This window comes from Sinocyclocheilus anshuiensis, unplaced genomic scaffold (genome assembly GCF_001515605.1).
Source record: "Sinocyclocheilus anshuiensis isolate Anshui unplaced genomic scaffold, SAMN03320099.WGS_v1.1 scaffold48, whole genome shotgun sequence".
NCBI lineage: Eukaryota > Metazoa > Chordata > Actinopteri > Cypriniformes > Cyprinidae > Sinocyclocheilus > Sinocyclocheilus anshuiensis.
The window spans coordinates 886,306-898,031 of record NW_015554124.1 but is presented as its reverse complement, the minus strand read 5'-3'; the positions used below and the strand labels follow the sequence as shown (position 1 = coordinate 898,031).

General features: G+C 36.8%; 2 protein-coding genes across 3 annotated transcripts in view; one reads left to right on the top strand and one right to left on the bottom strand.

Annotated features, from left to right (window-relative positions):
- Positions 1 to 3,788, bottom strand: part of LOC107670099 (leucine-rich repeat-containing protein 51-like) — a 10,120-nt gene extending 6,332 nt beyond the window's left edge. The window contains exons 1-4 of one of the 2 annotated variants that reach the window (XM_016462582.1): positions 3,709 to 3,788; positions 3,350 to 3,416; positions 1,740 to 1,945; positions 1,478 to 1,626 (exon numbers count right to left, since the gene is read on the bottom strand). In XM_016462582.1, the coding sequence (XP_016318068.1) occupies positions 1,478 to 1,626; positions 1,740 to 1,945; positions 3,350 to 3,416; positions 3,709 to 3,741 (455 nt within the window). In that variant the 5' untranslated portion in view covers positions 3,742 to 3,788. The remainder of the gene's footprint in view (positions 1 to 1,477; positions 1,627 to 1,739; positions 1,946 to 3,349; positions 3,417 to 3,708) is intronic. The other variant, XM_016462583.1, reaches the window with a different exon arrangement.
- Positions 3,789 to 4,595: 807 nt separating this feature from the next.
- The window catches only part of numa1 (nuclear mitotic apparatus protein 1), a 27,260-nt gene continuing 20,129 nt past the window's right edge, over positions 4,596 to 11,726 (top strand). Inside the window, exons 1-9 of the mRNA XM_016462539.1 lie at positions 4,596 to 4,646; positions 4,815 to 4,900; positions 5,002 to 5,081; positions 5,644 to 5,729; positions 6,402 to 6,470; positions 6,612 to 6,702; positions 6,798 to 6,945; positions 7,769 to 7,905; positions 8,032 to 8,143. Of these exons, the coding sequence (XP_016318025.1) occupies positions 4,596 to 4,646; positions 4,815 to 4,900; positions 5,002 to 5,081; positions 5,644 to 5,729; positions 6,402 to 6,470; positions 6,612 to 6,702; positions 6,798 to 6,945; positions 7,769 to 7,905; positions 8,032 to 8,143 (860 nt within the window). The remainder of the gene's footprint in view (positions 4,647 to 4,814; positions 4,901 to 5,001; positions 5,082 to 5,643; positions 5,730 to 6,401; positions 6,471 to 6,611; positions 6,703 to 6,797; positions 6,946 to 7,768; positions 7,906 to 8,031; positions 8,144 to 11,726) is intronic.

Below are 11,726 nucleotides of genomic sequence, written 5' to 3'. Positions count from 1 at the left end.
TGTCTATCTATCTATATCTGTCTGTCTGTATCTATCTATCTATCTCTGTCTGTCTATCTGTCTGTCTATCTATCTGTCTATCTATATCTGTCTGTCTATCTGTCTGTCTATCTATCTGTCTATCTATATCTGTCTGTCTATCTGTCTGTCTATCTATCTGTCTATCTATATCTGTCTGTCTATCTGTCTGTCTATCTATCTGTCTATCTATATCTGTCTGTCTATCTGTCTGTCTATCTATCTGTCTATCTATATCTGTCTGTCTATCTGTCTGTCTATCTATCTATCTATCTGTCTGTATCTCTCTGTCTGTCTATCTATCTATCTATATCTGTCTGTCTTTCTATATCTATCTATATCTGTCTATCTATCTATCTGTCTGTCTGTCTATCTATCTATCTATCTATATCTGTCTGTCTGTCTGGCTATCTATCTATATCTGTCTATCTGTCTGTCTGTCTGTCTGTCTATCTATCTATCTATCTCTTTCTATCTGTCTGTCTGTCTGTCTATCTGTATGTTTTCTCTCTAATTATAATGGACATTTGAGATTACAGAACAGAAAAATAATGTAATAAAAGCTTTTAATGCCAACAAAACGTAAAACTCACGGCAGGCATACATTTATAGTCAGTTGAAGTTTTACATTTTTTTTTATTAAAAGACTGAAAACACGGAATCTGTTATTTATATATAATACTGTATATAGGTGAATCTTGTACAACATTTCCATGACATATTTTACCCCAAAATATTTTTTTTTGAATAGCATCATTTTCATTTCACATGATTTTTTTTTTCATTAACATTTGTAGTAACTAATACCAATACAACAAATAAAACCATAATATATAAACATTTTACAATTTTGTAAGTTTTTTGCATTGCAGTATTGAGAGTTTAATGGGAAATTCTGTCTGGCATTAAAATATACTTACAAATGCAGTTATAGTTGTACTTATAAGCTTGATAAGCTTCTTTGTGCAAAATATATTGCCTCAATTCTTTCTTTTTGATTTTCAGAAGAAAGTATGACCTGGACATATTCTTGTGAGATTGTAGGGCCTGCACTGAGAATGGTTTTACACATGCCGTGTGCGTATCAGAAGGATATGTGATTACTGTTGCTATGCACAGGACAGCAGAGGTTTGTAACCGAATCCTAACCGCAGTTTCAGCACCTGTTGTGTCAGGAACGCCACAGTACAGACATCCACAGTGGAAAATCACCCACTTTAGACACGGCAGGACGCACTCATTGCATTTGACGTAAAGCATTTTATGGTGTACCGAGACAAAAATGACAATTCTGTTATCCTTTACTCAGCATTAGTCATGTGCTATTTTTCTGTCTGTCTTTTGTGTTGCACAGACGAAAGTCAGTCATACAGGCTTAGAAAGACTAGAATTGTTATTTTTGGAAACCCTTCTGCCCCCTGACTTGTGCAACTACCTGACCTTTGACCTTCGACCGTACCTGTAGTCACGCTCGGTCACTATGGGGTTGCCATGCAGAGTGATAGTGTGGAGAAACGGCAACGCAGCAAGTTTATCCACTTCGGACAACTTACAAATACGGTTTCCATGCAGATACAACAAGCGTAGCTCTTTAAGTTGAGTGAGAACCTGATGGAGAGAGAGAGAATGGTGTTTTTTTTTCCAAAGAAGGTCCTCTCGTATTTCAATAATTACACAAATTGTTGTGCTCAGTTGTCAGAAGCAGGTGGTAAAGTGCATACTGGATGGATGTGTTGAAACTCATTGAAGGAGAGGTCGAGCCAGGCCAGACGGGTGGGCTCAGCGTAAAGAGCGGAGAGTGTGTCCATCAGTCCCGTCAAGTCTGAAAGGAAGTTGTTGTTGAGTCTGAGCGTTGCGCTGAGGATCTTCTGCTCTGAGTCACGCTTTAGTGGACGAGTGCCTGGATTAGGCTCATCAGAGAGCATGTCTACAGAAACACAGAAAGTAAACAGCAATGCACTGCATTCGTTATTTGCAGTGTTGGGGAAAGTTACTTTTAAAAGTAATGCATTACAATATTGCGTTACTCCATAAAAAAGTAACTAATTACGTTACTTCGTTACTTTTTATGGAAAGTAATGCGTTACTTTACTAGTTACCTGAAAAAAGTAATCTGATTACGTAACTTGCGTTACTTATTTGAAAAAGTAACTCAGATATTCTCTTGTAAATTAAAAAGTAATGCGTTACTTTACTAGTTACCTGAAAAAAGTAATCTGATTACGTAACTTGCGTTACTTGTAATATATTACCCCCAACACTGGTTATTTGTACACTACACATTACAGACTAATAATTGTTGTTTATACACAGTTTTATGGTGAGAACCATATGGTAAATTAGTTACCTCTACTAAATTATTATTATTTTTGCCAAGAACAATACAATATACAGACAGCAGCAAATAACGAAGAGAAACAAAATCAAACAAGAGGAATAAACGGGGATTAAAAGCAATATAACCTGGAAATAATGACAAGTTTTGAGAATTACATTTCAATAAAAACAGGCAAAGAATTGCAAATAGATTGTTTTTAAGGTTTTTCTTCTTAGACAATTTAATTGACTATTTCTACAATAAAAAGAAAAAAGAGAGGTCTGGAATTTTGGGATCTGTGATTGTGGGATTTGGTAAGCATCAGATTTATTAATAACATTTTAAATTATAGTAACACACTTAGGCTATTATATATTTCACTCCTGATAAAACCTGAAAATCTTGGATGGGAACAAATTATATATTTACGTCAGTTTATGTTATGTGAGGCATGTCTTGTCTGAAAAAAGTTTTTGTATTTTTAGAATTATATTTATAAAAAAAAATGTTTCCTATGCGTGTTTATGAAACTGTTACACAGTAAATTCGTAAATATTAATTTCATCTTTTTCTTTTTGTTTGTAAAGCTGTAAATAAAGTGTTTTCGGTTCTGTAAACCGGATGAACCGATTCATTGGAACGATCCGAATCAAAAGAACGACTCGTTTACGTATCTGACAATTCTATCATGTTTCATTCGAAAATGTGCCTCATTTAGGAACAATAAATACGTTTCGATTGCCTTTAATGTTGAAAAAGCAGAAAATTAATTCTGACATGAAAATTAAGTAGTTTAATGAGCTAAGTTGTTTGAATTAAAGGGATAGTTCACCCAAAAATAAAAATTGATGTTTATCTGCTTACCCCAAGAAACAAAGTCACCTACATCTTGGATGCCCTGGGGGTAAGCAGATAAACATCACATTTTCATTTTTGGGTTAACTATCCCTTTAAGCAAAACTTTCAAACCGATAAAAGTATGAACTTTTTATACAGTCTATGGTAGAAACTCACCTGAAACTGTGTTGAGCTCCCTAAATGAAAAATCCACTGGAGATCTAAACATGTTCCAACCTCCAGACTGCAGAAAACAAGATTTAAAAACTACAAATTGCAATAAGATTTAAAAGGCCATAGAGCAAAAAAATGTGGATTTACATACAATGGCAATTAAATGTAAACCCAAATAAATTAGTAATTTTAAAAACGTCTCATCGTAAATTTTAAGTGTTCTTTCTTTACCCATAGCAACCTTTGGGTCACGCCAGTATGGGCAGACCACAACAAAATTACTATGGAAACAATTAGCATAGCATAGCATTCTGGGAGATGTAGTTCGTTCGTTTTTCGGGCGGTTTCTTTTTCGTACTTACTTCACTTTCTTTGTCTGTTTCATCATTAGACATGGCTTTAAACGTTATCTTTTCAAATCTCTAAAACTATAAGAGGAATATATTACTTTTTGGCGTTTTATAACGACAACAAAACGCGTCGACTTTTGAAAAACTTCCTACAGGGGCGTTGCGGAAGAAGCTGCGTTTCCATTGGCTACTTTGATTTGAGTCAGCCAATGAGAACGGAGCTTTGCGTCATCACGTGACGGCCAAAAGCTGTTCAGATACAGTCAACGCTCGCTGTGAGTTTGAAATTTGAAAACGTTTCAGATGTGTGTCCTTGCTTCATCTCACCCTGAAATCACGGTAAAAACATTTAATTAATTATTGTATAATAATTATATTCAGCGTTATGTGGCGTTTTATGAGGGCAGTGTTTATACCACGATGATATGTACTAGTTTAAACTGCGAGAAAGTTAGCGGGCAAAATGTTAACTTACAGAGTAACGTAAACAAACAGATCAAAACACACTTGACTTAACTTGTTGAATGTAATTATACTGCAGCAGATATTGTTATATTGCGTTTATTTGCACTGGATAACACTTTGGCAAGTTTATATAAAGGCTATTGATATGCACCATATTTTACAATATATGTGTGTTTTGTTTTAATTTGGTTTTAAAACATATGTGATAATTTTATGACCATTAAAGTATACAAATGTTATGCTGTATCCTTAGAAATGTTCACTTTGGCCTGTTATAGTATCTTTTATCCAGAAGTCTAACAATCTAATAAGTGTAAACATTAAGCACACTTATTAGTCTGTGTGATGTTTTCCAGGTAGGACTGTGTCACTGAATATTATACATTGATTTGTTTCTTCTCTCCACCGTATTTGCTGTAGTATAATTTCAAAATATGTTTTTTATAGAGTTTAATATGAACAAGGCGGGACCGCTCTTGGCATGGGTAAGAGTGTCATCCAGTTTTGTTTTGTTTAACATACTCAAAGAACTAACAACTAAAATATATTGTTAGTCACAGTTATTTAGTCTGCTGACATGTTGGTTTTATAGTCTAAAACACTTAAATGTTTCTTCTTTAAGATGTTTGTAGTGACTGTTGTTCTTTTGACAGATGAATACCGTGTTTCCAGAGAAGCATGTCTGCGAGTTCGTTCCCATGAGAGATGGGATTAGACTCCTGAAGATCTGCTTCAAACTGTGAGTTGCCATTTTGAGACTCTTGGATGGTAAATATGGAAATACCTTTATAACTAGCACTAACCCGGTTTACTTCTGACATGCTTTATCTGTTACTTTAGAAGGGGCACGGAGAACACTGAGGATTTTAAGACTTTATCCCTTTACAAGAAAGTGGAAATCATTTTCAGTGTTTTGCATGGTGAGTTTCAAAATGTTGACTTTTTACAATTTGATGCATATGTTCTGCATCCCTGGCTTTGCATCAGCTGTCATAGATAATAATGCTCGATTGGACGCTTTATGAAATGAATGAGAAAAGTTTTAGAAGTAACAAATTATGCTCTGTTGACAGTATTTGTTGCATAATGTTGATTAACACAGAATATTTTTTTTTTGTGTCTAGGCCTAATTATTTTGAAAAGCGTTATGTAAAGGCACTTGAAAGTGATTATTTTGTAATCTCTCCTCCTGTCATGACCATGTCCTTTAACATTTGCATGATATGCAAGATACAGCAATGTTATTTACATTTACATATATAAAATTGACCCTTATGACTTGTTTTGTGGTCCAGGGTCACACACACACACACACACACACACACACACATATATATATATATATATATATATGTATATGTATATGTGTGTGTGACCCTATAGATGTGTATATGTGTGTATTTTTGTATGCTTGAAATATATAAATGTTGCTATTTTAAAGATAATATTTCCTTGCTTACAACTTCTGTCTTACATGTGCAGATGATTTTCACCTCACCAAAAGACAAAGTTCCCTCATCTTACAGAAGATCAGTGGAGGGATTGACCTGGAGCTTCAGCTTGCTAAGGTATAAATTTGTGCTCTAAATCAGGGGTTTTCAAACTAAATAAATAAATAATAAAAAGTAAATAAATGAAAATTATTATAAAATGATGTCAAAGTAAATGCATTAAATAGGTTATAAAATTACTTAAAATTAAGTAGTAACAGGTGAAAAATAAGTAATAATATTTGTATTAAATTAAGTAATAATAAGTAATAAAATTACATTAAGCAATACATTAATAATATTATTATAATACATTAACAATACTGCAAAACAATAATTAGGATGGGCGATTGCATGAGTGATCATATTTGGGGTCTGTGATATCAAAAAGATTGTAAACCCATTGAAAATGACATGCTAATCATAGCTTTGTATTTATGCTGCATGTGTGGAAATGTTTTTGCATAACAAAAACGAAATCATCTCATTACGTACTCGCATGTTGTCAAGCTTGAATAAAAAAGGCAACATTAAAGTGGTTCATATGACTGACTTACTCTCCTATATTCTAAGTTTTCTGAAGCTTTGTATGAGGAACAGACCAAAATTTAAGAAATGACCTTCACTGAGTTCTCTAAATTTTTGTGACTGTGGTCACTTATACCAAGCTTATTTCTTGGATGAATTGTTCCTTTAATGATAATGCAGGTCAAATGTTGTGCACTTATTTGTGTTAATGTATGTGTGCAGGTGGCGCTTTTGCTTTGTTACTGCACTTTTAAAAAGGGCATTCTGCTCCCAATGGATTCAAATGTAGAGGTGAGTGTTTACTAATGACCGCTTACTAGATACTTTGCTTTTCTTAGCTCCATATCTAGTGTTACTGCAACAAATATTGAATTTTAAAATTGTCACTCTCTAACATAGGTTCTTATTTATCTCTTTCTCTGTCTGTGTCAGTCGGAAGTTACATCCATGTTTCGTTTTGTAAAAGATGATGCTGATGATCTGTCTTTAGACGAAGGTCTAGATCAGTTTCTAGCCCAAGACTGTAAGTAGTCACATTGCTTAGTGAATTGGATAATGTTAAATTAAATCTATGCTCGTCTATTAATCATCTATCTCTCACATGCACGCTCTCTGTAGCTTTTATGAATGCTGTGAACTCTAGCAGTGGAAGCAGCGGCAGCTCGCTGTTATACACAGATGACGAGTCTCCGATCGTCGGCCGATCCCAACGGCCTCCCAGAGTTCAGTTTCAAGAGCTTTGTACAGTGGCTTCCAGCTCGGACTGGTCAGTGTGTTTTTTTTTTCTTCTAATGGACAAAGCAGCTTCTTGACTAAAACCATAAAAAAGGTTAAATGAGTCACTGCTTTAAAAGTTGTAATTGTATGGTGACAAGTACGGCAGTGCTAATAGAAAAGAAATTTATTTACATTAAAATGAGCATTTTATTGATTAATATAGCTGACTTTTTATATGTTCAAATATAAAGGAATATTCTGGGTTCATAATATTGAATACCACAAAAATGAATTTCCACTTTTTCTCTCCTTGAAAATCAATGAAAATTTATTTGTAAACGTTAAAACGTTTGATTGTGAAAAAATGGATTACTAACTTTTTCTGTACAAAGTTTTATAAAAAAATTTTAAGGTAAAAGTTAAAAACAACTTTTTTTGCCATGAAAATGCAATGTCGTAAATCCTAAAATTACTGTAAAAATTATTTAAACATGATTACAGCTCAAATATTATGTTTATAAATTTTAACAACAGAGTTTATCTTCATAAACTTTCTGCTTTTAAATCCTTCAAAATTGGTCCCATTCACTTCCATTATGAATGCCTTGCCATAACCTTGATTTTTTTTCCCTTAAGTAAAAAAAAACAGCGCTTTTTTTTGTGGTAATCAACATAAACTGCACATATGCACAGATTAAGCGCAACTCGATGACAGAATAGTATTTTAAGCTTGAAATATTCACTGATTTTGGAATATTTTGCTTTCAGGGAAGACAGAAATGTTGCTTGATGTTGGAAACATGTAGAGTTGCATATGATAGTTTACTGAATGATAAATTCCCAAATAATACTCTTACGTTCTTGATCTCCAGCTCTCCAGTGCAGGATGTTATGAGCACGCCGCATTTCCAGCTGAAGAGACTTCGGAAAGAATTGGCACGTGAGGGAGACGTGAGAGACGAGCTGGAGAAAGAACTGGCCAATCAGATCAGCATCATTTCAGAGAAGGGTACAAAAGAGCTACCCATCCATCACCATGTTTCCTTTAATTCTAGTATGCTGTCTCGAGTGAATGAGACATAATGTGGTGGTCTGGTATGAACTGGTTGAACTTTTCTCTCTCTTTTGCACACAGAGGGTGTGATTTCGCAGTTACAGCACAGGGTGGAGCGAATGCTGCGGGAACAAGGAGAGCTGGAGAAGGACCATAATGCCGCACTGCTGGAGCTCCAGGAGAAGAACGAGAGGTGAGGTGCACTAAAGGTCAAATTTGCGTTTCCAGTAATTAATTGAAAAAAAAAAGTTTGTTTAAAGTAGAGCCCGACCGATAGGGGTTTTTGGGGGCCGATACCGATATTCGGGAGTAAAAAAAGGCAAATATCGATATATCGGCCGTTATTCTTTGTGTATATTATAGTGCAGTACCAGTCAAAAGTTTGGACACTTTCCCATTCGTGTGTCCAAACTTTTGACTGGTACTATATATAGAATACAGTATATACACAAACAGAATATATATACATAAACACATTTTTTGCCATTATCACTCAAATGTGGTGATCAAACACTTATAATGATGTGACAAAGATATGTAATTTAACAATAAACTTTATTATCCAAAATGAGTCTGACATCAGTGCACTGAACAGTAAAGTTGAAGTTTATTCAACTTTATTTCAATTAAATTCCATTCAACTTTATTCCGATTAAGTTTTTTTCAGTTCGGAACATTCATTCACGGATTTGTGCTACTGTCTCCACACACAGACGAAACTTACTAGAGAAGTGTATATTACAGAGGTAATATACCTCTGTAAATAAATACAATTTAAATTCACGTCTCGCGCACTTTAATGCCCTTTGAATGTAACCTGTACGTTCCCTTCGAACTGGAATCATGGTGGAATATCATGTGAAGTCCCCTTCGCAGGGCACTTACGGTCGAATAAGACTACACTTGAATGCTGCTGCAATTCAGGTCGAGGAGCCCTCTTGAACGCCACCCTCCACGTGTCGGTAGCCCCCCGGGATTGCCACATCGGTCGGTGCCCGACCGGACTCTGGGGGCTATCGACACAGGGGTGGTCTCATTCGAAAGGGGGCCTCGAGACGTACACTTGATTCGGCGTTCGAGAGGGTTTCTCGAGCTGAAGGGATCCCCCGAATTTGATGCGGATCCGCTGCACCGTTACGGAGATATGGCTGTTCAAAGTTTCAATGGTATTCCATAGGGAAAAATAAATAAATAAATCAAATAAAAATAAATGATAATAATAACGATTTTCCTGTAGCAACTGCTGGACAGAGAAATCTAACATTATGTACATGAGTAACAGTATTTCAGTTTTGGCCTGTGAGAGTGTGTCTATTGGCTGTGTGTTTCTGGATTGTGTTTGTCCCTCAGGTCATGGCACGATGCTACTAATTTTGCAGCAATATTTGCACATTTGGCTTTTTCGCCGAGAATGAAACAAAGTTTTTCGGTTGGGGTGCAACTATTAAATTGGGGAAATATTGTTTATTTTGGGGTAATAGTGGTCTCTGATGGTTAGGTATTTGGGGCGTTCTGTGAGGAAGTGCAGCTCTGTCTCTATCTCTCCCACCTTCATGCCAGATTGAGTCGAATGCTTTCTTGAAATCAATAAAACAGGCGAAAATTTGGCTTTTGTTTTGATGTACATATTTATCAATTAGTGTTTGTAGTGTAAAAATGTGATCAGATGTGCGGCATTTTGGGAGGAATCCAATTTGACATTTGCTCAAGGCATTGTGTTTGATAAGGAAGTCTGACAGTCTTGTGTTTGAGATGCTGCAGAAAACCTTCCCCAGGTTACTGTTCACACAGATGCCTCGGTAGTTGTTGGGCTCCAGTTTGTCTCCGTTCTTGTGAATGGGGCTGATGAGGCCCTGGTTCCAGATCTCAGGGAAGAACCCTACACACAGAACATCACTGAAGAGTTTGAGGATGGCCAGTTTGAAGCTTTGCTCTGTGTGTTTCAGCATCTCGTTCAGGATGCCGTCAACACCGCAGGCTTTCTTGGGCTCGAGGACCCGTAATTTATCTTCTAACTCTTTCAGTGTTATGGGGAAATCTAAGGGGTTTTGATATGCTTTTATTGATTTTTCAAAAATGTCTAGTTTTTTAATTATTTCATTTTGATCAGAGTTTTGAGTTTCAGTTGAGCTATATAATTCTTGGAAATGATTCTTCCATATCTCTCCATCTTGGATAGCCAGATATTCTTGATTTGATTTGTTTAATAATTTCCATTTATCCCAGAATTTGTTTGAATTTATAGATTTTTCGATCTCTTGAAACTGGTCTTGCAGAAACTGAGCTTTTTTCCGGCGTAGTGTGGCTTTGTATTGCCTCAGCGCCTCGCAGTAATGAAGACAGAGGTCCTGGTTTTCTGGTTGACGGTGTTTTTGGTTGGATAAATTTTCAAGGGTTTGACTGTGAATGCTCTCAAAGAGGAAAGATCTAGATCTGTGATTGTATAATCTACAGTGCTGCTACCAAGAGCTGAGCTGTAGGTGAAGCGGCCGAGTGAGTCTCCTCGCAGTCTTCCATTAACTATGTACAGAGCCAGATTCTGATAGAGCTGCAGCAGCTGCCTTCCGTGAGAGTTCACTACCTGATCACAGTTCTGTCTGGGGGGTGAGAAGGGAAAAATCTGTTATTGCCAGTAATGAATCTGGTGCCTTGTGATTCTATGAAATCTAATTTGTCACCGGTTCTAGAATTCAAGTCACCCATAAGCAGCACATTTCCCTGGGCCTGGAAATGGCTGATTTCTTGCTCTAGGTTTCGAAAGGTTTCTTCTTGGAAATAGGGAGACTCGAGGGGTGGCAAAGCGACCGAGTGAGTCTCCTCGCAGTCTTCCATTGACGATGTACAGAGCCAGATTCTGACAGAGCTGCAGCAGCTGCCTTCCGTGAGAGTTCACTACCTGATCACAGTTCTGTCTAGGAGGGTGAGAAGGGAAAAATCTGTTATTGCCAGTAATTAATCTGGTGCCTTGTGATTCTATGAAATCTAATTTGTCACCGGTTCTAGAATTCAAGTCACCCATAAGCAGCACATTTCCCTGGGCCTGGAAATGGCTCTGACTATGTACGTCTAAACTCCATGGCTAAAATTATCCCTTTTGACTGGCAGGTCAATCAATGCTGAAATTGTGGAGGAGGGCCACGGATTGAAGTTTTTTTTTTTTATACATTTTTTTTTTTTAAGTTCTCATCTCTGTCCACTGTGTGTCAGTAGGTGAGAGCAGATGATACTCAGCATGTGTTGGATGTTGTGAAGCTCAGCGCTGGCCGGGTTTACTCCTCCACTGACGGCCTGGGCATAGCTCTGTCTCTCTGGCTCGGGTGGAGGAGCTGTGGGGCTTTTGTAGAGCGGTCTCTGTCTGTGTGGCTCCTCTCTAGGCGCTGAAGCTCTGGATGGGGCTCTAGATGAGGTGCTGTCTCTTGAGGCGTGTCTTGAACTGTTGAGGTTTATCTCGAAGGATTGTCCTGTTTTTGAGTTTCCCTCCAATTTTCCTGTGGGTCTGTGCTGCTGTGCTGCTAGAAACTGATCCTCTGTGCTGAATATTTGGTTTTAAAAAACAAAAATAAGTTTTTCTGATTTCCTTTTGTGAAAGTCCAGTTCAGAATTTGGTATTCTTTCAGATATATAACATTTTTGATCTAACTCTCATCTCAAAATAGCGAACAAAAAGTAAATTCTAAGAGCTCATGCAGATCATGACTCTCTCTGATGATGTCTCTCTCTCTCGCTCTCTCTCGCTCTCTCTCTCTCTCTCTCTCTCACTCACTCACTCACTCACT